The sequence below is a fragment of the Lynx canadensis genome, chromosome D2, assembly GCF_007474595.2.
Source record: "Lynx canadensis isolate LIC74 chromosome D2, mLynCan4.pri.v2, whole genome shotgun sequence".
NCBI lineage: Eukaryota > Metazoa > Chordata > Mammalia > Carnivora > Felidae > Lynx > Lynx canadensis.
Genome location: NC_044313.2, coordinates 52,456,045 through 52,483,719, shown reverse-complemented (window position 1 = coordinate 52,483,719; position 27,675 = coordinate 52,456,045). Strand labels below are relative to the sequence as shown.

The following is a 27,675-nucleotide window of genomic DNA, read 5'->3' as shown; positions in this document are numbered from 1 at the left end:
GAAAATACCTCCAAAACTTAAATATCATATTCTTTGTATTTTCATCCTTTGTGCAATAGACTATGTGCCAAATGATGAAAATAATACATACCTTCTCTGCTGAGTCATTTATTCAGTTTTACTCCAAGCAATGAATTTTAGTTTTATTTTAGATCTCTAAGATACATTACTTCTGACCATAGAGAAAACAAAGCAATCGTTTTCCCTTTTCCAACTTCCCCACAGCCCCTGACTCTATCCAGAGGATCCTAGACTTGTAATCTGTATCTGACCATTGATGACTGTATGATCTTATACCACTGAGACAGGAAAGTTTTGAATTGTGCTATCCAATACAGCATCTGTTAGCCACAAAATTAATTAAAATTAAATAAAATTTAAAATTCAGTTCCTAAATCTCAATAGACAGATTTCAAGTGCTCTTTATAGCCTTTGTAGCTTGGGACTGCCATATTAGTACAGATATAGATCATATCAACCGTCACAGAAAATTCCATTGATCAGCATTGGATAGAAAGTCCATAGAGTATTCAGGAGGTATTGATTCCCAAAGAATTCTCCAAAATTTTTCTGAGGTTCTTGTGTTCCTCACAAATGCAAAAGATACAATGAATGATCACCTAGAGTTTCTGGAAATAAGACACTAAATTGGGTCCTGCTGGCTAAGAGAGTACAATGCAGCTTTTCTAGGTGACTAAGTCCCCAAAGAAGACAGTTTTTTTTTTATTAAATATATTTTATTGTCAAGTTGGTTTCCATACAACACCCAGTGCTCATCCCAACAGGTGCCCTCAAAGAGGACAGTTTTTTTTTTTTAATTTTTTTTAACGTTTTTATTTATTTTTGAGACAGAGAGAGACAGAGCATGAACGGGAGAGAGGCAGAGACAGAGGGAGACACAGAATCGGAAGCAGGCTCCAGGCTCTGAGCCATCAGCCCGGAGCCCGACGCGGGGCTCGAACTCACGGACCGTGAGATCGTGACCTGAGCTGAAGTCGGACGCTTAACCGACTGAGCCACCCAGGCGCCCCAAAGAGGACAGTTTTAAAACAGTAGATTAACAGAAAGAGATAAGATAGTCTTTTAATTATCTTCATTTAATCATTTGTTCATTCAGTAAATAGTTACTGAGCACTAACTCTGGGCCTAACACTCTGATAGACCCTAAACTCAAGATAGAAGTGACCAGAGAGTATACTGTGAAGGAGAACATGGGAGGGGTTCTTATTTTAGATATGATAGTCGTAGAATGACTCTCTGAGGAAAGTAAAACTTGAAAAATATGGATATCTAGCATTGACAGAAAAAAACAAAACAAAGAAACAACAGGGAAACAAATTTCAAACAGAGGGAACAAGAGTACACAGGCCCCCAAAGGAGAAGGAGCATAATGTACTGTGTAGTCCAAGAGCTGAGAGAAGGTCAATGTGCCTGGAATGAAGAGAGGAGAAGGAGGTAGTAGGAGATAAGACTGGACACTGACACATCATGTGCGCACCATAATTATTATAGGAGTTTCTATTTGGAAAACAAAAGAATGTGATATGGTTAAGTGAGGCACTGTGGGAACCCCACAATTGGTATTCTCTAGGAGTAGGTAGATTGTGACAGTATTAACATGTGTATCATCAGCTTGTTAAAAATGGAATGAAGAGGGTATATTCTTTAATTTGGAAGACAATGCTAAATTTAAGGTGTGTGATCACCAGTGACAATAAAAGCATAATTTAGCATTTATAAAATGCTTCACAGTTTATGAAACCTTTTCCAACATATAATTAATACATTTAATATTCACACAAGCCATTTGGGGTTAAGTGGGGCATGTATTGCCCTATCAGTTCAACAGATGGAAAATAGGCTACATGACTTGTGCAGGATCACACATAGCTAATATATAATGGAGCCAGAACCAGAGCCAGCTCTTTAAGTCTTGTACTCTTTACTATACAAACTACACTTCTTTCTTTCTCACATCCTAACATATTGGAGGAGGAGATTAGATTTCCAAATGACCTTGGAAAATGAAAAATATCTTGAAAGTTAAAAACTGAAATCACTAGGGTAAAATACAAGCCAGAATAATTAAGAGGAAAAAAATAGCAAACTTAAATACAGGATCATCAGTGACTTGTGCATGTGACAGAAAAATGATTTCAATTGAACATGCTATCATTTTGTGATAACAACAGAAAACACATTGCCAGAATTCAAAGAAGCAGTATAATCTGTGGAGCATGGAATATTGGTTAAGGGTATAATTTCTGGAGTCAGGCTTTGTAGGTGCTAGCCCTGGTTGTACACTTAGAATATTTATGACCTTAAGAAGCTTCTTAACTCCTCCGTGACTCAATGTCTTCACCTACAAAATGAGGATATAGTAATAATACCTACTGCCATAGAAGTTAAGATTTAATGAGCACTTTAGAGCTACATACATGGCTCATAACTAAATTATATGAGCTTTCTTCTACTCTTTCCCCTTTTTCCTTTTTCTCCTCCCTTATTAGATACTATAATTGAATTCCCAATACTCAAAACTCTTGAGGTCCTTTCTAGAGATTTTGGGGCAACCGCAGGATATGAGTTTTGGAGAGTATTAAAGATGGTTATTAGAGGAAAGAAATGAACATTTATTAAGTACTTAGCACTTGTTAAATATGGCATTAAGCTCTTTCACTGACCTTCTTTCATCCTCACAACAATTGTTTTCAACTTTTTATTTTGAAATAATTCTAGAAATAATTCTAGACTTAGAAAATTTGCAAAACTAGTACACTCAGCTTTCCCTAATGTAACATCTTACACAGTGAAGGTATATTGATCAAAACCAGAAAATTAACATTAGTGTGATACTGGTAACTGAACTACAGTCCTTATTCTGATTTCACCAGTTTCTTCTTAATTTCTTTTCTCTGTTCAAGAATCTAATCCAGGAAAACAAATTGCATTTGTCATATCTCCTTTGTCTCTTCCTATCTGTGACAGTTTCTCATTTTCTTGTTCATGATCTTGATCCTTTTGAAGAATACTTGTCAATCATTTTATAGAATATCCCTCAATTTGAGTTTCTCTGATATTTTCTGTTAATTAAGTTGAGGGTATGCAATTTTGCCAGAAATACCACAGAGGTGATTTGCCCTTCTCAGTGCATCATTATCAGGAATATAAATGATGTTCCATTGTCTTACTTATTTGTCTTACTTATTGTTGGTGACATTAACTTTCGTCACTGGGTTAAGGTGGTATTTGCCAGTTTATTTTTTGTAAAGTTACTATTTTATCACTGCATTTAATAAACATCTTGATGATATTTGGGGACTGTACAAAAATCTTGTTTCACCTACTAATTAAAATTTGTAATGAGTAAGTATCTTAGGGGAAATACTTTGAGACTATGCACATATCCTGATTCTCTTCAAATTTTTGCCCACTAATTCTAAGCATATTTCTTTCTTTTTTAAAATGTTTATTTATTTATTTTGAGAGAGAAAGGGCAAAGGAGAGACAGAGAGAGAGGGAGAGAGAGAGAATCCCAAGCACTCTGCATGGTATCAGCACAGATATCAGAACTCGAACCCACAAACTGCAAGATGAGCTGGAACACTGTCTGAGCCACCCAGGCACCCCACTTCCCAACATCTTTTAACATAAATATTTTCTTAGTTTTATAGATGAGGAAGTGCAGCCTCACAGAGGTTTATTTACCTACTCAAAGTACACAGATCTAGGTGTGTCACACTCTCAAGTCCTTGTAATTTCATAATTCTGGTAAGATGCTAGCGCAAGTATAAGAGAGAAGAATCTATGGGGAGGTGGGGGTGGCTGCAGAACTAGGAATATATAACTTTGAGAAAAAATTGAGGTTTTAAGAAAAGTTTCCATCCTAGATTGGGCTCAACTATTGAAGCCAAAGCAGTGGCTCTTCAAGGCACAGTAAGAAATTTAGATCTGGTATTACTGACAGTGATTCCAGAGTGACAGAAGGATTTTGTATGAACCGTGGACATGGATACAATTAGAATAAAGTTTAACCATTCTGTAAAGATTTGTGTTTTATATTTGGGAAATTTATTTCAATCTTGAATTGCCAGTTTTATAAAATTTAACTTGAGACATAAGAAAGGTTTCTTTGATTAAGTTACTCAAACTCCCATAAAATATATATATCTTCCCATTGGCCAGAAGACAACTGTGGAATCTCATTCTTAATTTATTCCTTATACCACATTGAAGAAAGACCTCTATTTAAAAAACATCCACTACATACATCGGATTCTGATGATGATTGATTGATTGAATGTGGCTCTGGGCTTTGCCCCTTTATCTTTATTAAATATGAACTGTACCCAATCAAGCAAAAATCTGACAGTAGTAAAACTTAAGTGTGCTAAGGAGATTGGGAGAATATATGTCAGTCATTTTAATTAATGTATACATTTATTTGAGAGAGTGAAAATGTCATTATGTGGCCTTTGTTTTTCTTTTTTTAGTCCTTTCAGCTGTTACTAGTCATTTCTGATAGTCTTTCCCTAAAACTGAGGGAATTCCTTTTCTCAGATATCAGAGTTCAGGCTTAGTTTTGTTCTAAAATAAGCAACCCAAAGTGAAACAGTCAGCATGTTTGAAAGGTCAGCAGCATTGTCTTACCATACGTGGCTATTCTTTTCAAAAACAGCAGTGGTCCAGAATCGTCATGTTAGGTGCAGTAGAAGCTTGGATTCATGTATTATCTAGAATTTCTTAAGTATGTAGTGAACAAACAACATAGAATATTTCACTAAAGATTTTCATACCTTTAAAAATGTCATAGTTGCTGATGTTCTTTGTAACCATTATGACTTGTCTACCTTGATTACCTAAATTTTTCTGTCCTGTATATTCTAATTCACTTCCTTGATACCACTCATATATTTCTCCTCTAGTATGTGTTTCTCTCTCCATAACTGTTTGAAACTACACACGAGAGAGTACCAAAAAGGCCAAACCATGCATGGTTTAGAGGGCCACTGAATTCAGACATGGATTTTTTAATTATTTTAAAATTGCTGAAAACATGATTCTAAGAATCCTACTGATAATAGCTCAAGAGTTAGATTTCACGTCAGAACAGTTAAGATGTAAAACTTCATGGCCTATGTGATGTGAAAAATAGCATCAGTTTTCTAGAATTAATTTGTTATTTTTTTTAACTTTATCTTCTTTAAATAAAATTAAGTCTGTAGGAAATAGCATCTCTTTCATTTTTCTTTGAAAATTTTGGCATTTTAGCAACATTATTTCCAGAGTCAGCATAATTCTGTAAACCTCTAAAATAATTCAATATTCCTTTTTTATTTTTTACAAATCTCTCTTTAATTGGAAATTTGAATATTGGCTATTTGCTGCTATTAAGAAATTATTAATTTAAAAAAATATACTAGTCTGTGGTTATGTTTAAATCATTACCTCTCAGGGATACATAATAAAACATTTATGGATAACATTATTTTGTATCTGGGATTTGCTTGAGAATAATATGAAAGGCAAGTGGGTAAAACTATAGATAAAAATTATCACAAATTTAAAATTGTTGGGGCCACCTGGGTGGCTAGGTTGTTTAAGGGGCTGACTCTTGATTTCAGCTCAGGTCATGATCTCACAGTTTGTAGAATTGGGCCTAGCATCAGCTTGGGATTCTCTCTCTCCCTCTCTCTCTCTGCCCCTCCCCTGCTCATGGTCACACTCTTTCTTTCTTTCAAAATAAATTAATAAACTTTAAAAATAAATAAATAAAATGTTTTCAACTTCATGGTGGGTTCCTTGGAGGTTATTGTACTATTCTATTTACTTTTGTATGTAGTTAAAATTCTTATAGTAGGGGTACATATCTCTCCTATTTTGAGCATGAGAAGCTAAATCCTTAAACCACTAGTAAGTTTTGCTTTATTGTACTGGTTATAAGAACTTTTTCCTCTTCTCTATTAATAGACTGAAGACATTAAAGAAATAGCCAAAAAGACACAAGCTCTGCCAAAGGTGAATCCGAAGAGGCAGCGAATCGTGATTTTCACCCAAGGAAGAGAGGATACTATAATGGCTACAGGTACATGTGGAAATTGTATGAGAAACCCAGTATTATGAAGATTAATTGTAACAAAATTCTATATTCTTGATATTATAATTTATTTGAAAATAGCATACTTTCTTTTCTGTTTTTTTTACCACCTTCATGCATTTCACTGACCCCATCCCCACCCCTGCCTTTGGCAAACACCTATCTGTTCTCTGTATTTATGAGTTCAGTTTTGGGGTTTTTTTATTTTTTGTTTGTTTCTTTGTTTTAGATTCCACATACAAGTGAGATCATACAGTATTTTCTTTCTTTCTCTGAGTGATTTCACTTTGTAAAAATCCCTCAAGGTTCATTCATATTGTTTAAATGGCAGGATTTTCTTCTCTTTTTTTTATGGCTGACTGATATTCCATTGTGTCTGTGTCCATTGGATACTTAGCTATTGTCTTAGCTATTATAAATAGTGCTGCAATGAACATGGGGCATAGATTTCTTTTTGAGTTAGTGTTTTTGTTTCTTTTGGATAAATACCCAGAAATGGAATTGCAGATCATATGGTAGTTCTATTTTTAATTTTTTGAGGAACATTCATACTGTTTTTCTATAGCGACTGCACCAATTTACAGTCCCACCAACAGTACATAAGTGTTTCTTTTTCTCCGTGTCCTCACCAACATTTATTTCTTATCTTTTTGATAATAGGCATCCTAACAGCTGTGAGGTGATATCTCATTGTGGTTTTGATTTGCATTTCCCTGATGATTGCTGATGTTGAGCATCTTTTTGTGTACCTGTTGGCCATCCATAATAATGATCTAGTTTCATTCTTTTGCATGTGGCTGTACAATTTTCCCAGCACCATCTATTGAAGACTGTCCCTTCCCCATTGTATATTTTTTACTTTTTTGTCATAAATTAATTAATCATTTAGGGATGGGTTTATTTCTGGACTCTCTGTTATGTTCCATTGATACATGTGTCTGCCTATTTTTATGTAAGTACCATACTGATTTGATTACTAGATCTAATATAGTTTGAAATCAGGCAGTGTGATGCCTCCAGCCTTGCTCTTCTTTCTCAAGATTGCTTTGACTATATAGGGTCTTTTGTATTTCTTTTGATGGTTAGTTGGTTGGGGTTCTTTTTTACGATTTTTACCCTCCCCTCTTCCTGCCCAGACTCTTTTTGTGGTTCTGTATAAATTTTAAGGTTGTTTGTTCTATTTCTGTGAAAATGTACCTTTTGTAGTGTTTTTATTTTAATTTATTTTAAGTTTACTTATTTATTTTGAGAGAGAGAGAAAGCAGGAGAGGGGCAGAGAAAGAGAGGGAGAGAGAGAATCTCAAGCAGGCTCTACACCATCAGCATGGAGCACATGCGGGGCTTGAACTCACAAACTGTAATATCATGACCTGAGCCGAAGTTGGACACTTAACCTACTGAGCCACCGAGATGCCTCTGTTCTTATTTTAATAAGTAAACCTACCTTCTATCTCAGTAGAAAAGATTTCATTTTCAAGAAGGTAATTTATTAAAATTCAGTTGAGTAAATCCACTTTGATTTAGTTTATTTACTTTAATATTTTGGGAATATTGTCAGTCTAATAATGTCTTTCCTAAAAAAAAAGTTTTACTTAGTAAATTCCTGTGCTTGCTTAAATGAATTTATCTAATTATGAACAAATAAAATCCACAGATAAGTTACTTCCTCAGTTTTAAACTTCAAGAAGAAAACCTCACTTATCTTACAGATATAGGAGTTTCATATAGTAAACAAATATTTTATTGGTTAAAATGATTAATATCATCAGTGTGATGAAAACTATTCAAGCCAAATATAAACCTGTTAATTCTGTGTGAACCAGTAAGATTAAAACTTGTCGGTTAACTAATAATTATTATAAACAGTAGCAATTATTACCTTTGTGTTTTTTCAATATACTGCTAAACAGAAATTCAAGATATAAGCCTTAACCATCTAACTAGGAAATAAAATTAATACACAAAAAATGTAAATACAAAGAAGTAAAATTACACTTATTCATTATTGGTACAGACTATATGGGTTGTATTGACTCAGAAAGGAGACTGATCAATAAAGCCAAAAGAAAGATGTTATAGTGAATTTTTCTTGAATTTAATATTTAAGCCTGAAAAGGGTCAAAAAAAGAAATGAGTGTCAATTTTGGGTAAGAAGAGGCCTTAGAATTAATTCATTCCAACTTTCTTACTTTAGAATTGTCAAAAACAAGATTCAAACGCTTACTTAAAAAATATTTATTTCAGGGGTGCCTGGGTGGCTTAGTCAGTTGAGCATCCAACTCTGATCTCGGCTCAGGTCATGATCTCACAGTTCATGAGTTCAAGACCCACGTGGAGGTTTGTGCTGACAGCACGGAGCCTGTTTGGGATTCTGTCTCACTCTCTCTGCTCCTCCCCTGTTTACACATGCTCTTTCTCTAAAATAAATAAATAAACAAACAAACAAACTTAAAAAATATATTTATTTCAAAATAATCCAGTGAGTGACAAATAGTGGAGTTATAAATGAAATGGTGATGGGTATATGTGGGGTGGTCCTTATGTTATTACTTCCACTTGTGTATATATTTACAATTTTTCCATGATTAAAAGTATAAAAAACAGAAAGACAGAAAAATAAAAACTAATTTTCAATCAAGATCAGAGATACTAAGTAATTTTCCTAAGATACATTGATATCCTTGCTAAGCCTTGAATTCTAGGAAGGATTTAAAGCAAGAAGAGCAATCTAGTCATATGAGTGAAGAGGACCATATGAGCAAAGGCATCAGGTACCATATAATCTTTAATTGTTGTGACAGAAAAAGCCACACTGTTAATTTGTGCAAGAGAGAAAAGAAATAAATCATGAAAAGATATCCCTGCATTGATAATAACCATCTGGATTGTCTTCATGTAGTAGGTGGCCTGTTCCTGTCTTAGCAATGAACACTGCTTGGAAAAGTGAAAAACGTGGAGACTTCTTATCTTACAAGACTGTAGTACTGCCTTCAGATTCATAAAATGCTACTTGGTTGCTCTTTCTGGAGACATTTATTTTAAGGCTTTATATATTCTAGATATACATAGTGTACAAGTGTCTTCCTCATTGTGAATTTATACAATTTCCCCAAAACTGAAATCTTTAAAATTAGTCCCCCCCTTCCTGTGACTCAATTTCTTTGTCAACTCATTTTGTTCTTTATGAAATCTATTAAACCATTCTTAGGAATACTTACTGGCAAGAATTTATTTGAGGAAAGACATTGGCTAATCTTTACTCTTCATACTATATGAAAATGAACTTAAATTAGAGGATGCACTATATCTGCAATGCATGATAAATACAAGATGGATAGAGAATCTGTTCAGCGGTGTCAGCTACAAAAGCAAACATGATAAATGTTAATGCAGTTTTGAGCCCTGGGATAAGCTATTCAGTGCACAAGCATAGCTGAATCTCTTTGCTGTGTTGTTATTCATGGCAGCCAAATAAATGTCAATAATAAAAGAGAATTAAAGATTTTCATTTCCCAGAGGCAATCCTCTAATACGGCTTGATCTTTCATTTCATTTGTAATTCGTTCTCATGTCAGGATGCAATCATTCGCCAGGCTCTGGGTGTCATGTTAAGTCATTTAATAATGATTAAGAACATAAAAATGCTTGGCCTGTGGGGCAATTCACAGAAGAGATGCCAATTTGTTATTGTTTTTCCTCCTTTGCTTTTGAATATGGATCAGCTTTTTCCCACCTCCTAGCATTAAAATACTAATGGAGAATGGGGAGGGAAAGTATCCCTTAATTTACCATAAGTGACATTCCAGCATGGCACAAGGCAGTGCTAACACACTTATTAAAACACTAATTAGGAATCATTGTTCCTTAAACCTCACAATGTGGAGTATTTTTAAATGATTACTGCTAAGTTTGTGTCATTTAGCAATAATGTAACAAAGTCAGTTTTCTTGGTATTTAATTCTAGAGACGTTTCTCCTTTTGAGATATATATGGTGTCTATAAGCCACTTACTGTTATTTTATACATGTAGTTCTTTGAATTCCTCTTTGCTAAATTGTCTGTGAATCTAAAGTCTTTAACATCCTGTTTGGTCACCTCTATTTCAGTTGAGTCTCCATTTTGTATATCCATCTGCCGAGAAGTTTTGTCACGTATCAACCATTGTATCATTGCTTGCAGGCTAATTGAGTTCCAACCATTTTTGGGGGAGTGCTGGGGTGGGGGTGGCAGGGAGCACTGGAAAGTAATAAGAGTAAGAAGCCAGGAATGACAGGCAGGAAAGAAAATATGATTCTATACACTTTGAACCTTTTAATAAATGTTGAATGAACCTGTTAGGTAGCACAAGAGTCAGGTCAAGGAAGTCATTCCTGTGTCTATAAACTGTAGAAAAACTAAGACTATAGATTTTTATTTCCTACTAGACAGCAATTACTAATGAGATCTTCATATATCAATACCTTATTATATTAACAATTGTAGTAAAAATGAATATTTTATATACATGCATATATACAGAATACATACACATATACAGACATATATGTCTTTACAGAAAGTTTATATTTCTCCAGGTTTCTGTACTACATATATCACTAAAAATTGGAAAAAGCAATAGGATTTTTATTCTAAATTGAAAATAATGCATTTCACACTTTTGCTCTTATGTGACACAATGAAATAGGTCCACTCCAGAATAAATTGTAGACTTTTCTGAATACTTTCAGAATTCTTTCTGGTCTGTTTGAATTTTGATTTTTGCCAAACGGAAGAAAATAGATTAGGTCAAAAGTTTCATGTGGAAGACAGGGGCTGCCATGTCAGAATCACCTGGTGGGCTTTTGATAAATATAGCCCTGCCTTCATAGAAGTATGTTCACTTCAACTTGATACATCCCTATGAAGAGTAGTAGAATATACATCCTTGAGAAGATGTATGAGAATGGGGTTTGTAGAGTGTGAGGGAAGTGGAGTATAGGGTTGTGTATTGTTGTAAAGATCCTTTAGGTAATACAGCAATGCTGTCTGTCCTTCATCTCACTTTGAAACCTTTGGATTAGGTGATTTGATAATGTTGCCCAAGTTTATGATTTTGTAGGATGATAGAAACAGAACCTTTTAGTAGCTAAACATCTAGTATTTGAATAAGTCAAGCTTTGGTGAATGCTTCTTTCTCTTGATAATTCACAAAGTGTCATGTACTCATCTACTATTACTAGCAATCTACATATATTATTTTAAAGAGCCAAATTCATTTGATTAGTTTATAATTTAAGGTAGTCTCATCATAGTGCCCTTTGTCATTTCCTTATAAGTACGTGAGGTTACTGAAGCTGCTTGTCTTCATGTTCCTGAGACCTTAAAGAAGCTTGTCACCCCATTTGCTAGTTAAGTTTTCATGTTCTTTAAAAATACTCAGTGCTATACATTATAAGAAAAGGTCAATGTGTTTTACAATTCTTGTAGACATAAAGTACAGAAAGTGTGCAATAGAAAATGCAGACTCTAAAGAAAACAACTTTAGCAGCTGGAAGAATAATAATGTCAGCACATCATCACGACTCCTACTCCTACAAAATATTGTCATAAATCATTTTGGAAATGTTATCTATACTACAGCCAAACCAGTTTTAAATGATGATCTTGTTGGCATACATTGCTGATGTTGTGAATAGAACAAATTAAGTGGCATTCTTTCAGAGTGTCTATACATGATATTCATGAAAAAAAGTTCTTTATTTTTAAGAATATCCTTTTTTGAGCAATATATTACTTTTTGACAACATAAGATGCTCTAATTTCTTGTATTTTCCCTGGTTCCGTCCTGGAATCAACTACTTTTTCAAGTATCCCTCTTTCCTTTGATTAGGAAATGATATCTAGAAACCCAGATCTGGATGCAAGATATGCTCATTACTAATTGAGAATCATTGCTTTGGGACCCTTTTAGCAAACAGATTGGCAATATATGTATGTGTATTAACTCATGCATCTTTCTATATTTATTTCTACTCATTCTTCTATATTTATTTCTATATCTATTTATCTACTTAAATTACATGGTTTGAACCTGCTGGTAACTTTGATTCCAGTCTAACAACAGAATTCATTCTAGCCTTCACCCTTTCATTCCTTTTAACTTCCTCTGACATTGGAAGTTCTGGCTCTCATTATCCAAAATATATTTACTTATTGTTCCATCCTAAAGTACTTTCAAATTACCCATACCCTTGTGAGAAAAGAACATATTTACTTCCTAAAGTGTTTGTTTACAGTTCTTTTTATCTGTAGCCCTCTACAGTCTAGTCAAAATACTGTTATCCAAAGTCACTTTGGGTTAGTTCTTTTATTCCATCTACTTCAATGTGGTTACATTACTTATTTGTAATACAGTTAGGTTTATTTCTAAGAGTTTGTATTCCATCTTGGTTTCCTTTCATATCTAGGCTGGTTTTTTTAATAAGTACAATTCATTCCTCATGGTGTCAAGGTTCTGTGTGCTTTGACAAATGCATACGATCATGCAACCACTTCTATGGTTATAATACAGAAGAGTTCCGTTTTTCACTTCTAGTTTTCTAAAGTGGTGTTACCAATTTATATGCCCACCACCAGTATATAGAATGGCTTTTATTTTTCTATATTTTCATCAGTATATTCTACTGTCCATTTTTTATTTTAGCCATTCTGGTGAGTATGCTCTAGTTTCTCATTGTGTTTTTTATTGGAATTTCCTTAATTTAGTGAGGTGGGGCACCTCTTCATTTGCTTATTAGTATTTAGATATCTTCTTTTGTAAAGTTGCTATTGGAGTCTTTCGCCCACATTAGATTGTCTTACTGATTTATAATTCCTTTTGCAGTCTGCATACAAGTCTTTTGTTAGATAAATGTATTGTAAATATATTCTCCCACTTTGTGACTTGCCTTTTCATTCTCTTCATGGTATCTTTTGATAAGTAAAGCTCTTAATTTTAATTTAGTCCAGTTAATAATGTTTTCCCCTTATGGGTAGTATTTTTCTTATTCTTTTAAAGAAAATCTTTGTGTATCCTTAGCTCATTTTTATTTGTTACTCTTTATTTGTCACAGTCTGTCTAGAATTAGAATTAATTTTTATTAATATAATATAATATAATATAATTGCCTATATGAATAACCAGTTGGCCCACCATCATTTATTAAAAGAAACATCCTTTCCCTTACTGCAATAAATTAACACCTTTGTCACATTTCATATTACCTGATATCTGTGAGTCTTCTTCTAGACTATTCTATTCCATTGTTTTCTTTATCCTTGTAACCAGTTTACACTGTCTTGATTACTTATAATTAGTCTTTTTATTTCATAATGTCAGAATTCCAACTTTGTTCTTCAGGCCTGTCCTGGTGTTTCTTGACCCTTTGCATTTCCACACAAATTTTAGAATCAAATTGTTAACCCCCTGAAATTTTTAATTCTTACTAGAATTTTTTTGAATTGAATTATATATTGGATCTAGAAATCAATTTGGAAAGAATTAACATATTTACAATATTGTGTTTTCTAATCCATAAGAGTATCTGTCTCTATTAATTTAGGTGGTCTTTAATTTTTCTCAAACTGTTAGTTTTTTCAGTGTAATGGTCTCACATATATAACTTTTATAAGATACCTAGATTTTATAAGATTCCTATTATTTGTTTTTTGTATTTTTTGTAAGTAAGCTCTACACTCAACATGGGGCTTGAACTCACAACCCCAAGATCAAGAGTCACATGCTCTCCTGACTGAGCCAGCCTGGCACCCCTCTTATTATTTTTGATGCTATCCTTTTTTTTAATTAATTCTGAGCTGCAATCAAGTGTAAAAACACTCATAATTATAGAAGTCAGTAGTAAAACCTTTTCATCATTGCTGAGAACTGACTAGTCTTTCATACACACACATATCTACTTCCAATCTCATTCCTCCATCAATAAGTCCTCAGTTATCCACTGTCACTTTTTTTTTTAATTTACTTTGAGAGAGACAGAGACTGTGTGAGTAGGGGAAGGACAGAGAGAGAGAGAGAGAGAGAGAGAGAGAGAATTCTAAGCAGACTCTGCACTGTCAGCACAGAGCCCAATGCAGAGCTCAAACTGACAAAACTGTGAGATCATGACCTGAGCCAAAACCTAGAGTCAGAAGCTTAACCAACTGAGCCACCCAGGAGCCCCTCTACTGTCATCTTTATACACACAAATGCACACACACCCTCACAACTCCAGACACAAGCCCTTATTGTTTTAAATTACTTTTGCTCCTCAGAACTACAGAGATCAGGGGCACCTGGGTGGCTCAGTAGGTTAAGCATCCAACTTTTGATTTCAGCTCAGGTAGCACAGAGCCTGCTTGGGATTCTCCCTCTCCCTCTCTCTCTGCCCTTTCCCCTCTTGCGAGCACTCTTTCTCAAACATAAATAAACTTAAAAAAGGAGAGAGAGAAATACAGAGATCACGCATCAGAGACACTGGAAAGTCTTCTGATGCTTCGATTTATCTATTGTCATCATTGATCCATTTCGGTAAAGAGCAGATCTCGGAATGATGCTATCCATTTGTAAATGGCATCTTTTTAGATTTCAGTTTCTGTTTGTGTTTTACTGGTATATAAATTTTTTATAATGACATTGTTTTCATTTATTAATTGTAATAATAAGTCTGTTGATTCTTTTGGATTTTCTATGTATATGATGATATCATTTGTGAATAATGACAATTTCACTTCTTTCCCAATCTTGGTATTTATTTTATTAATTTTTCTTACTGCACTATCAGCACAGTGAAGCACAAGGAATATGAGTACAGTTGAAATGGTTGTAGTGAGTACCTTTGTCTTATTCCAGTCTCCTGTGGAAAGGCTTCAATATTTCATCAAAAAGGATGCAGTTTGTGGTAGTCTCTTTACAAATACTCTTTAACAGATTAAGGAAGTTTCCTTTCATTAATAGTTTGCAAAGAGTTTTGTTTTTGATGATGGTAAGATATTTTTAGTCATGAAAGGATGTTGAATTTTATCAAATAACTTTTCTGCATCTCCTAAACATTACTGTATAATTTTTGTTCCCCTCCCGCCCCCCCTTTTTAATGTGTGAATCACAGCTTGATTTTGGAATGGTAAACCATCTTTGCATTCTTGGGATAATCCCAATATAGTCATGGTGTTCCTTTAATATATCATCAGATTTGATCTGATTATATTTTTCTTAGATTTTTGCAGTGTTGTTATGAAAGAGTTTGTTTCATATTTTCCTTTCTTGTAACATCATTGTTAGTTTAGGTATGAACATTATGATGACCTTATTAAGTGAATTAGGAAGTACCCTTTTTCTGTTCTGGGAGAGTTTTATAAGCTTGAGGTTGTTTTCATGTAAAAATTTAAACAAGCTCACCCATCAAAATATCAGGGAATATCAAGAGAATAGTTCGTTGGATGGTTTTTCATTACAGATTCTTTTAATTGAATAGGAATGTTCATTTTTTTCTTTTTCTTTCTATGTCAGGTTTTTAAAAAAAAAATTTTTTTTAATGTTTTTATTTATTTTCGAGAGAGAGACAGGGCATAAGTGGGAGAGTGGCAGAGAGAGAGGGAGACACAGAATCTGAAACAGGCTCCGGGCTCTGAGTTGTCAGCACAGAGCCCCATGCAGGGCTCAAACTTGTTCAACGCAAGATCATGATCTGAGCCAAAGTCAGATGCTTAACAGACTGAGCCACCCAGTCGTCCTATGTTAGTTTTGTAAAGTTGTATTTTTCTTGGAATTTGTCTCTTTCATCCAACATAAAATTATTTATAATATTCTCTCATCTTCTTAAATACTGGCAGATCTATAGTGATATTCCCTTTTTAATTCTTAATCTTGGAATTAAATTTATGCTCTTTCTCTTTTCCTTGATCACTCTCCCTAGAAGTTTATTTTAATTTTAATTTTCAAAGAAGTAAATGCCTAGATGATGTTAGATTATCAAGAGATTTATTAAAGGAAACACCTGTAAGGCAAGATAAGTTATGGGCCAGAGGAAGCAGGGAGACCTGTCAAATTGTGGTACAGGTCTGACCCCTGTGTTGCAGTGAAGGAAGGTTGGGCAGGAAGAGGCATAGATTACAATATGGTTAAGTTTTGACAAGGCCAGAGAGGAGTCCTCAAGCCAAAGTTGCCCCATAAGCAAAGTTGCCCAAAGGAGTCCCACATATCTCCAGAATAGGTCTCCATACTGTTTCAGTTGTGCTCCTGGCGAATGTGGCCTCAGTATGAATGCAGTGGTGAATTTCAGAGCATAGCTCCACCTGGCACATCTGAGAGGCAAATTTTCATGGCCATGACAAGGTTTATCAATTTAATAGTCTTATAAAGAACCAACTCTAGGGGTGCATGGGTGGCTCAGTTGGTTAAACCTCCAATTTCGGCTCAGGTCATGATCTCATAGTTCATGGGTTCAAGCCCCGCGTTGAACTCTGTGCTGACAACTCAGAGCCTGGAGCCTTCTAAGGATTTTGTATCTCCCTCTGTCTCTGCCCTTCTCCTGCTCATGCTGTCTGTCTCAAAAATAAGTAAAACATTAAAAAAAATTTGTTTAATATAAAATAACCAACTCTGCCTTTGTTGATTTTTTTCTACTGAATATTTGTTTTTTACTTTTTAAATTTTCAGATACTTATTTCTTTCTTCTATTTTCTCCATGTTTTATTTACAAATTTTGGTATGTCTATTTTCATTATATTCAGTTCAAATTATTTCCCATTTCCTATTGTGATTTCTTCTTTAATCCATATGTAATTTAGGAAGTTTTGTTTAATTTTTAAATATCTAGAATATATTTGGAGATTTTCTAATTATCTTCTTGTTTCTGATTTTTGGTTTAATTCCATTGTGGTCAGACATGCAGAATGATTTTAGTTCTTCAAAATTTATTGAAATTTTGTCTTACTGCACATCATATGGTCAATTTTATCCATATTCTTTGTGCATTTGAAAGCAATGTATATGCTGACATTCTTTAATATAGTCTTTGTATATACAGTAAGGTCAAGTTTGGTAAGTTTGTGGTCCAGATCATTTATATTTTTATTTAGTTTTTGTCTGCTTGTTTTATCAGTTACTGAGAGACATTAATTAAAGTGTCCTGCTATGATTGAGATTTGTATCTATTATTAGTATAACTATACAGGCTTTATGTTGTTTTAGTGTTTGCATGGTTTTTCCATCCCTTTACTTTCAAACTTTCTATGTTCCTAAATATAAGATTTTTTTTGTAATCAAAATGCACTTTTTATTATCTTTTAAATTCATTCTGGCAACTTTTTAATTGGAATCTGTTGATATTCAATATAAGTTACTCATATAATTGGATTAATATCTCACATATTACTCTTTTTTTTTCTATTTGTCTCACAAGTTTATCTTCTTTTTTTTTCTTCTTTCCTGCTTCGTTTGGATTGATCAAGTATTTTTTATTCTCATTTCCTTTTTTATTTGCTTGGTAGTTGTATATCCTTTTGATGTTCGCCCTAAAAATTACAAAATGTATGCTTGACATATTGGAGTCAAATATAAACTATAAGGCTTGCCACTTCTCATACAATGGTAGGTCCTAGAACATTTCAATTCCATTTAAGACTTCCAACCTTTTGTATTATTGTTGTCAGTCACATTAATTATTAATGCCTTGTAGTGACAAAATACTGTTATCATTTTGTGCAATTAAATTTTACTTTTTCCATTGTTTTTCTTCTCTTCCTACATTTCCATGTTTTTATCTGAATAATTATGAATTATTTTATCATTTTTCTTTTGCCTACACAGCTTCTTTCAGTATTTCACTCTGTGCGAATTCTCTTAGTTTTTATTTGCAGATATTCTTTATTTTGCCTTTCAGTAAGTATAGAACTCTACATTGGAAATTACATTCTTTGAATCTTTAACAATGACCTATTATCTTTGGATTCTCTTATTTTGTCAAGAAGTCACTTGTTACTCTTATTCTTGCTTCTTTAGATATATTTCCATTTTCTCTGCTTTTTAGAATTTTTCTTTGAGTTTAACTTTTTACTTGGTTCTTGTTTTTTCTTGTATTTATCTTGTTAGGGTTTTTAGTACTTTTTGAATGTATGGTTGATGACTCTTATTAGTTTGGGAGATTTTCCAGCCATTATCTCTTTAGATACTGCATCCCTCTCCTTCCAGTTGGGACACCAGTTACACATATCTTAGGCCTTTTTTATTGTGTCTCATATGTCATTTATGATCTTTTTTGTATTTTTATCATTTTTCCTCCTCCAGTTTCAGCATATATATTTGTGGGGTTTTTTTGTTTTTTTGTGTGTGGGGAGGGTTTTGTTTTGTTTTTGGTGCAAAAAGGTGATTCTTATTAAAGCACGGGGACAGGACCCATGGACAGAAAGAGCGAGCTGCACTGGGGTTGTGAAGAATGACTGGTTATATACTGTGGACTTGGGGGAGGTAAAATCAAAAGGGAGGTTGCTAAAGAGATTTTCATATGCTAAAGACTCACAGATTACTGGAGGCCTACCTATTGTCAAGCTAAGGTTGTTTTTCCCTCTAGCAAAGCATTAACATTAAGATGTAGGGAGTTCCTGGACTTCGGGCTATTGATGGGATTGCCTTTTTCTTGTAAACTGGTGTAGACTCTTATCAGTTTAACCATTTGTTTTTTGTACTTGGGTTTTTTTGGGTAGCTGGGAGGGTCCGAGGAATATTACACATATCCCACCTGGGAAGGAGGGGTGCTAGCTTGTACTTTGCCCTCAGCCTGCCTATGCTCCCTCATCATAACACCCCTAAACAATTTTGACCCTTAAATCTTTAAGGTTGTTGAAGGTTAAAGATCTCATCTTCTGTAACATCTTCCTGCTGAGTAAGGACATAGAGACGTCCCTGCCTATATGGGTTAATATTGGTCAGTTTGGGAAGGCATAGGGGAGTTACAAAAGGTGGAGGCAGCTAAATCCAAGGTGGGCAACATACATGAACCTCCTTGAGTTCATTAGTATCATTAGTTGGTTTGAAGTTGTAGTGATGGAGTCTTGGTACCAGGCGGAGATACGAGGGAGAAAACAGCAAAACATAATGAGAATAAAGAAACCCCAATAAAAGTCCTTTGGTATTTGACAGTAATCCTCCAGTCCAGGAGTTAAACCACTCACTAAAGGACGGAAAGGGATTGTTTAAAGCACCAATTTGAGTATTCATGTCAGTTAGAAATCCGGAAATATTGTTGTGGTAATCTGGAATGTATACACAGCATTATTTTTATGAGAACACAGGTTCTGCCTTGTGCAGCAGTTGAAACATTTAATGCCATTTTATTTTGTAGAACTGTTCTATGCATTTGACTCTTTTTAGTATTTAGTAATGTAATGTTATTGACAGTCACTGAAGGTATTAACAGTATAACAGGTGGTGTATAGCTATCATATAGACTCTGTTCAGTAAGCAATCAAGTAATTAATAAGAGGTACTTTTATGGAAATAAGAAAAATATAGGTTAACGGTTAGAGCAAATTACAAACCCAGTGTCTGTCAGTGCTGCCAGTGAGAAGATTTTTAGATGTCAGGCTTGAAGCATCCTCAGATGGAATAGGAACAGGCAGCAGGAATCAGATGGATTTTTCTGGTTTATAATTTAAATGTCTGTGGTGATCCTTTTGAATGACCCATTTTAAGAAGGAATTGTCAGTATAAATTGAGGAAAGGAGAATGAAAAAGAAAGGTACAACCATCATGAGAGGAGTTTGAGGTCTTCCACAGGTTCACAGGAATAAGAAAGACACATTAGTTTGCTTCTTGGTTTCCCGCGAAGGAGGTATGGGTTTTACTTTAGATATAGAAGCCCATGAAGAGTGCCTCTATAACTTTACTGCTGTGGGAGTACATAAGATGACTAGGGCCCTTGCATTTTGGATTAAATCCCCTGGTATATTAGACTTTAACTACTTTAAATAAACCAGGTCTTTTGGGTTTATATGGGGTGGGTTTTTAGGAACTGTCAGTTCAAGTTTAGGAAGGATATGGTTTGAATATTTAGAGATTTGTGAATTAACCCAGCCTTAATTGAATAATTTAATAAAGCACTATAGTCTTTATCTGTTGATAAGACTACAGTGAAAAAAGACTTTTCATATACAATTGTTGGGGGAATCCATCCCATTTTCCAGTTGTTTAAATAATCATGTCCATGGGGTCCTGTTATTATTGCCACAGAATAACAAGCAAGAAGATTGTCCATACCTATGCTATGGTGACAATTTTTCTAAAGTTTACCTCAAGTTCTTCAGTTTACACAAACAACAAACATTTAAAGACAATCAGAACTAGGATTTAGTATCCATAAAGGTGTGTTACTGAAGCATAGTTTTTCTCTCTGGAATCACCTCTGTTTTTGAGTTAGCCAAATCAAGACTAGTTCATTTGTAAAACAACTACAATTTTTACCTTGGCCTAATTATTTACATAAGTACAGCAAGAACAGCTATTGGTCATATAGATCTTTTATAATTGCTTTGCTGGCACTTTTTGTAAGGAATCTCTAGATTGACTTTTAGTAGTCTCTGTAGGCCAGAAGCCAAGCCATGTCTGCAATACCTACAGATTTGGGAGAATTCCTCTTCTCCAGGTCCCCAAGATATCCTGAGGTTTCTTAAGAAGTGACATTCTTTACTCACCTGGTAAGGATGCTGGGAACTCTGTAAGCAAGGTATCAGGCCAACATTTCCAAAGGGCTTGATTGGCTCCATGTTTCATAAAGTCAACCTTAGTTCCTTAAAGTTGTATAGTCATATCTGAGTCTATGCATGTTGCTCTCAAATATAACATTCCAGTCAAAGTCTTCTTAAAATAACCAGTATTTCCAATGGTATCCTGTTACAAGGAGAATAGACTCTCATTGAACTTATGCAAGTAACTGTAATTGGCATGAAAGAAAGAACACTTGTTGAGAGTTTGTGAATTTCAGAGGGTTCAGGTAGAAAAGTTAAATGCTTTAGTTTGTTTACAGAGGAATACTTTATCCTATTATTGTATATCATGGGTATCTTAAGAGAATGTTTCCTTAATCTGGAAGGGCAAACATTAGAGATCCAGCAATACTTCAAAACAAAAGTCACAGAACTATAACCATCTTCTTCAGTTCATTTAGTCCCATGTTACTAATTCTTTTTCAATTTGAATGGAGCTTTTTAGTTCTGGAAATTTCTAGCCATTTTAGTATTAATCATAAAGATGTCAAATACCTATATTTGTCCTTAAAGCCCTTAAAGATGAAACATGTTTTGCTAAAGCATCAGAACAATTAATTATAAATGATAGAACTCAAAAATGGACATGGTTAACAATGTGATATGAGTCGTTGTGATGCAATTGACAAGGTAATCCAGTTATTTCTGTGACACAGAACACTTAAATACTTAGAATGTTAGGTGAAAACCTTATACCAGAACATATTAAAATTTTAGGAATTGCATATAATCCCTAGAATAGTTTTGGCATTTACCCAAGCAGTACAGCCTAAGGTTTATCATTATTTGTTTGACAGGGCTTACAGAGTAACATAACATACCAAATAAGCAAGCCTTAATTGGTCAAAGACTTCATTACAATTTAAATCCTGGGAAGTTAAAACCTTAAAAAGTTATAAAGGATATCCTAAATAGGATTACAAATCTTATTTATTTAACCAAGGTGGCAATAGGAAATTCCAAAGGCCAATATGTAGGGTTATATAGTTGTTACCAAAACTTAGCTCCTTTGACATTGAGAAGTTTTAACCAAGAAACCAAAGACCAAATAAAAGCATAAACTTAAATATTTAAAACATAAAGCTTTGGTTTTCCTGGCAGACAAGAGAAAAAAACCTTTGCTTATTATTATTATTGTTGTTGTTGTTGTTGTTTTTATAACTTTTTTTAATGTTTATTTATTTTGAGAGAGAGACAGACAGAATCCAAAGCAGGCTCCAGGCTCTGAGCTGTCAGCACAGAGCCCAATGCAGGGCTCAAACCCATGAACTGTGAGACCATGACCTGAACCAAAGTTGGCCGCTTAACCAACTGAGCCACCCAGGCACCCCCTATTATTATTTTTTTTAATCAAGAGCAGAATAATCCAAGAAAACTTTGTCTTTTGAACAGAGAGAAAAGCAGAATTTTAACCTCAAAGCAGTGTACTTTTATTTATTTTTTAATTTTTATTTTAATATGAAATTTATTGTCAAATTGGTTTCCATACAACAACCAGTGCTCATCCCAACAGGTGCCCTCCTCAATGCCCATCACCCACCCTTCTCTCCCTACCACCCCCCATCAACCCTCAGATTGTTCTCAGTCTTTAAGAGTCTCTTATGGTTTGGCTCCCTCCCTCTCTAACTTTTTTTTTCCTTCCCCTCCCCCATGGTCTTCTGTTAAGTTTCTCAGGATCCACATAAGAGTGAAAACATATGGTATCTTTCTCTGTATGACTTATTTCACTTAGCGTAACACTCTGCAGTTCCATCCACATTGCTACAAAAGGCCATATTTCATTCTTTCTCATTGCCACTTGGTATTCCATTGTGTATATAAACCACAATTTCTTTATCCATTCATCAGTTGATGGACATTTAGGCTCTTTCCATAATTTGGCTATTGGTGAGAGTGCTGCTGTAAACATTGGGGTACAAGTGCCCTTATGCATCAGTACTCCTGTATCTCTTGGGTAAATTCCTAGCAGTGCTATTGCTGGGTCATAGGGTAGATCTATTTTTAATTTTTTGAGGAAACTCCACACTGTTTTCCAGAGCGGCTGCACCAGTTTGCATTCCCTCCAGTGTACTTTTAAAATCCATTCATTGCAACCTTAGTCTGTCCTAACCACACAACCTAACCTTTCCAAAGATTTCCCTTCAAGAATTTCTACAACTTTACTTTGCCTTCGCATTTTGTCCCAAGCCATTTTTCTTCAAACAACCAGTCTCATTTAGGACAAAATTGCTTTCTTTTTCTTTTACCTTCCACAAAAATCTATTTCCATTCCTTATATCTTTCTTACACATCTCCTACTTTTTTATGTACAGAGTTGCTTTTCTTATTTCCATCAGTCTTAATTATATTCAGCAGAATTTTAACTCTTAGAAACCTTAGTCTCCCGTGAAAACTTAGTAGTAACCAATTGTGAACTGTTACACCAGAATTCTTTAGGTGGCAAACTTATGAACCACTTAAGCACAAAGCATGTTTACCAACAGACCAAAATAGCCTTAGTTTCTCTGCAATAAGAAGTCAAAAGCAAAATCTGTTTTCATTAATTAATGTTTTAGCATTCCATTCTATTTGAAAAAGACCTAGATGTTCAATGAATTCAATCCCATTTATCATGCACGCAAAACTTTTAAGTTTCAGGTTACCAAAGACTGAAAGCTATCTTAACAATTACCCTTGAAAACTTTGAGACAGACAAAATTAACCATTATTTTAAGTCATTTTTTTGCTAACAAGTTGCAACAGAGATAACATGAGCTTATTTGACCTTTAGCAAACCTAGGCAGAATAAAAGTTTTATATTTAATGCTGATAACCCAAAGACATGTCTATCTTAATTAAACCAACAAACTTAAATTAGCTTAAACACCAAATATGTTCCACCTGAATCCCCTTAAAAGTCAATCAGTTGTGGGGCGCCTGGGTGGCGCAGTCGGTTAATCGTCGGACTTCAGCCAGGTCACGATCTCGCGGTCCGGGAGTTCGAGCCCCGCGTCAGGCTCTGGGCTGATGGCTCAGAGCCTGGAGCCTGTTTCCGATTCTGTGTCCCTCTCTCTCTGCCCCTCCCCCGTTCATGCTCTGTCTCTCTCTGTCCCAAAAATAAATAAACGTTGAAAAAAAAAAAAAAAGTCAATCAGTTGTTCCCCATTGTCAGTTTTTACCTGGGACAACAGTGGGAAAATCAGCAGCATATATATTTGTACTGATGCGTCTTCTAGTTGACTGTCCTCTCTCTTCTACTTTGTCCAATCTGCATTTCAACACATCTATTGAGTTCTTTATTTCAATAGTCAAATTTCTTATTTTTTATGTTACTTGATTCTTTTTTATTGCTGCCAGTTCTATACGATGTTAATCTACCTTGTCATTTTTTTTTGAACGTGTTAATCACACGTTCAAAAAAATAATAAATTTCATGTCCAAAAACTATGATATCTCAGTTGTCTGTGAGTCTAGTTTTTTGTCTTCTTTGGGGGGGGGGCTTATATTTTTGTTTGCCTGATAATTTTTCATTAAATGCTAAATATTGTCTGTAATAAATTATAGCATTTCTGTTGATGGTATTATCTTTTTATACAAAACAGCTAGAGTAGATATATCAAGGATTGAGCTGACTCAAGGTTGGGTTACAGTTTTTGTAAGGCTTCTAATTTGCCTCCATTCCTATACTATAGCTCTCCTGAAATCTCAACTGAAATCCTGCAGTATTTACTAGGGTCCACACTCCTTGATATGTTGTTGTTGGCACCATACAACTGCTAAAATTACTACTTTACCTTGTAGAGGTCTTTTGCTTAGTGTCTTACATTCTTGTCCTGTAACATTACAAATTTGGCAAATATCTCAAAGGAGAAGACCCCTGAGTGTCAGACTTAATTCATATGTTCCCTTCCCTTCACGAATGTGGCACCTCATTTCTTACTGCTTTGGCAGCCCCAGTCTCCAATTTTGTCTCAGCAACGCTGGAGATTGTCAAAAGCTCTATTGGCTTCTCTGTCTCTTCTTAAGAGCCCTTTACCTAGATTCTCAACCTCTAACCCAGCCAAGAATTTGCAAATGTCCTGAAGGGAAAATCAACTTTTAAAATACCAGCCTAGCTCTTTAAGGTTTTCTACGTCAGGAATTTTATCTCAAGTCTTGGCTACTTTGACAGCTCTCTCATACCTTCATCTGTTTATTTATTTTGCAACTTTTCTGACTGTTATGGTATAGGAATTGGTTTATCATAAGCTATGGCATTAGAGTCTAAATTAAAGCCCCTAGTCAATATTTTTTATTATAAAATAGAAAGGGGCTCCTGGGTGGCTTAGTCGGTTGAGCGTCCAATTCTTGATTTCGGCTCAGATCATGATCCCAGGGTCATGGGATCAGGTCCTGTGTTGGGCTCTGCACTGAACGTGGAGCCTGCTTGGGATTCTCTCTTTCCCTCTGCCCCTCTATCCTGCTCATGCTCTCTCTCTCTCAAATAAAAAAAAAAATTAGAGGTGCTTGGGTTGCTCAGTCAGTTGAGATGCCGAGTCTTGATTTCAGTTCACTTCATGATCTCCCAGTTCATGGCCTAAGAAAGTTAAGTGGATTCATCTGTCATATAAGGCTCTTAGATGATTTAGCAATACTGCCATCCATAACCTACTTTGAGAATGGCTGGATTCAGTAATTTACCCAAGATCCCAAAGTCAGAGCCAAAAAACCTGGATCAGAACCTCTTAAATTCCAATCTAGTCTAATCTGTTTTATATTACGTTGCCTCATTTATTTATAGCAGTGATTCTCAACTAGAAGCATTTTTTCCCCTCACTTTTGGTTGTTGCCACTGGGTGGACAGTAGAGAATGGGGGGATTCAACTGGTATCTAGTAGATAGAGAACAATCCTATAATGCATAAGACAGCCATCCATGGCAAAGAATTATCTGGCACAAAATACCAGTAATGCCAAGGTTGGGAAAAACCTGGCTTATAGTGTATCTCAGAATGTGTATATTTAAAGGATTACTTTCTGCTCCTTCATTATACTTAACCATTAGATCAATACCAATAGATGTTAGTAAGATAAATTTTCTTGTAGGAATACATCCAGAGACATTTTGGCTCAAGAAAAATCCATGTATGATCTAGTAGATATTTGGTTAACTGTGTTTCTCAGAGCTTCAGCCAAATAATTTCCAATTTTAAGACTTTTCGTTAGAATTTTTTAGAGCTGGATAAAACATTCTCATGTGGAAGTATGTATATGTATATTATAAATGCATTATGTATATGTGAATGGATATCTAGATGATATAGCTACATTTACCTACACATTTATAGATGTATATGTATGCATTAACTTAAATGGTTCTTAGAGAATGTATCCATCTTCTTACAAAACTCCAAATAATCAATTTCTATAATTTAAAGCACTTGAAAATATATTATAAATGGATATTCATCTAGGAAGTATATTACCAAATGTTTTTCAGAATAATTATTGTTTGTACCCAGTGAGTGATTCTTCTGAAATTCAATTAGACTCCAAAATTTATTTTTCAGAGCATTACAGCTTGGCGGCAGAATTTTATTTTGGCTGAAGCACGGCATGCATGTTTCTGGCTCAGATAAAAATCTTTGGAGGTGTAGCAGAAAAATCTGATTCAGATAACTGAAAAGTTAGAATTTTCTTTGGTTAAAAAGAATAAAACAGTTGCTCATTGGATATTGAAAACTATACTTAAATGAAGACTTAATTCTCGCCTTACTCCTTTAAGCCTTAGCCAAGACAGTTTATCCTAATTAAACTTCTTTAGATGCTTACATCATTTTTGATGCTTATTGACCCTTGAAGTAGCACAAATAGAAGCCGCTATTCCTGAGGATTTTCCCCTATTGTCTTATCTTGGCCCTTCAAGTTTATTTAGCTTTTCTCGGCTTCTATTGAGGCAATGTGTTCTTGGCTTCAGGAGTAGAACCCCAGTGATTTATCTCTTACATATGACACCCAGTGCTCATCCCAAAAAGTGTTCTCCTTAATGCCCATCTCCCATTTAACCCATCCCCACACTCCCCTCCCCTCCAGCAGCCTTCAGTTGGTTCTCCGTATTTAAGAATCTCTTATAGTTTGCCTCCCTTTCTATTTTTATCTTATTTTTCCTTCCCTTCCCCTATATTCATCTGTGAGAGAAACTATTAAGCTATTTTAAGTTCTTATGTTCAGTGCCTTTCTGTTTTAATAAGCAATCTAAAATCTCAAGAAAATGTCCTAGTTTTTTGTCAAATTAATCATTTTGCACTTAGCCACCTATTCAATTTATTTATATTAAATTTTCCCTGTACTCTTTTTTAAAAATGCAGTCTTTCTATTTTTAAACATTTATTTTTATTTCTTTGAGAGTGAGAGACAGTGCAAGCAGGAAGGGGGAGAGAGAGAGAGAGAGAGAGAGAATCCCAAGCAGGTTCTGCACTGTCAGCACAGAGCCCAATGTGGGGCTTGAACCCACAAACTGCGAGATCATGACCTGAGCTGAAATCAGAAGTCAGACACTTAACCAGCTGAGCCACCCAGGCACCCCTAAATTTTCCTTGTACTCTTAACTATTTCATTTAGTCCTAGAACTCTACTCTCATCTACCTTACAAAGGAGAAATTTTTTTTTAATGTTCTATGAATAGGCAGTACATCCACATGGTTCAGAATTCAAAGGATACAATAATTAGGATTGTTCAGGTATCCAGTACTTGTGAGAAAGTACATCAAGATGACCATTATTAAGATGACCATAACATTTATCAACAAAACTTCAATACTTTTGAGAGTGAGAGTGAAAGTGGGT

At 34.7% G+C, this 27,675-nt stretch overlaps 1 protein-coding gene and 2 non-coding genes across 5 annotated transcripts in view; 1 reads left to right on the top strand and 2 right to left on the bottom strand.

Moving 5' to 3' along the window:
- The window catches only part of ADK (adenosine kinase), a 532,082-nt gene that overhangs the window by 423,281 nt on the left and 81,126 nt on the right, over positions 1–27,675 (top strand). For all 3 annotated transcript variants that reach the window (XM_030334273.1, XM_030334275.2, XM_030334274.1), the window contains one exon: positions 5,971–6,085. In XM_030334273.1, coding sequence (XP_030190133.1) covers positions 5,971–6,085 — 115 coding nt within the window. The remainder of the gene's footprint in view (positions 1–5,970; positions 6,086–27,675) is intronic.
- On the bottom strand, positions 13,927–13,996 carry LOC115527857. Its single transcript, XR_003973084.1, has one exon. It is a non-coding gene; the product is annotated as a small nucleolar RNA U2-30 (small nucleolar RNA).
- LOC115527858 lies at positions 14,556–14,635 on the bottom strand. The gene has a single exon (XR_003973085.1). It is a non-coding gene; the product is annotated as a small nucleolar RNA U2-19 (small nucleolar RNA).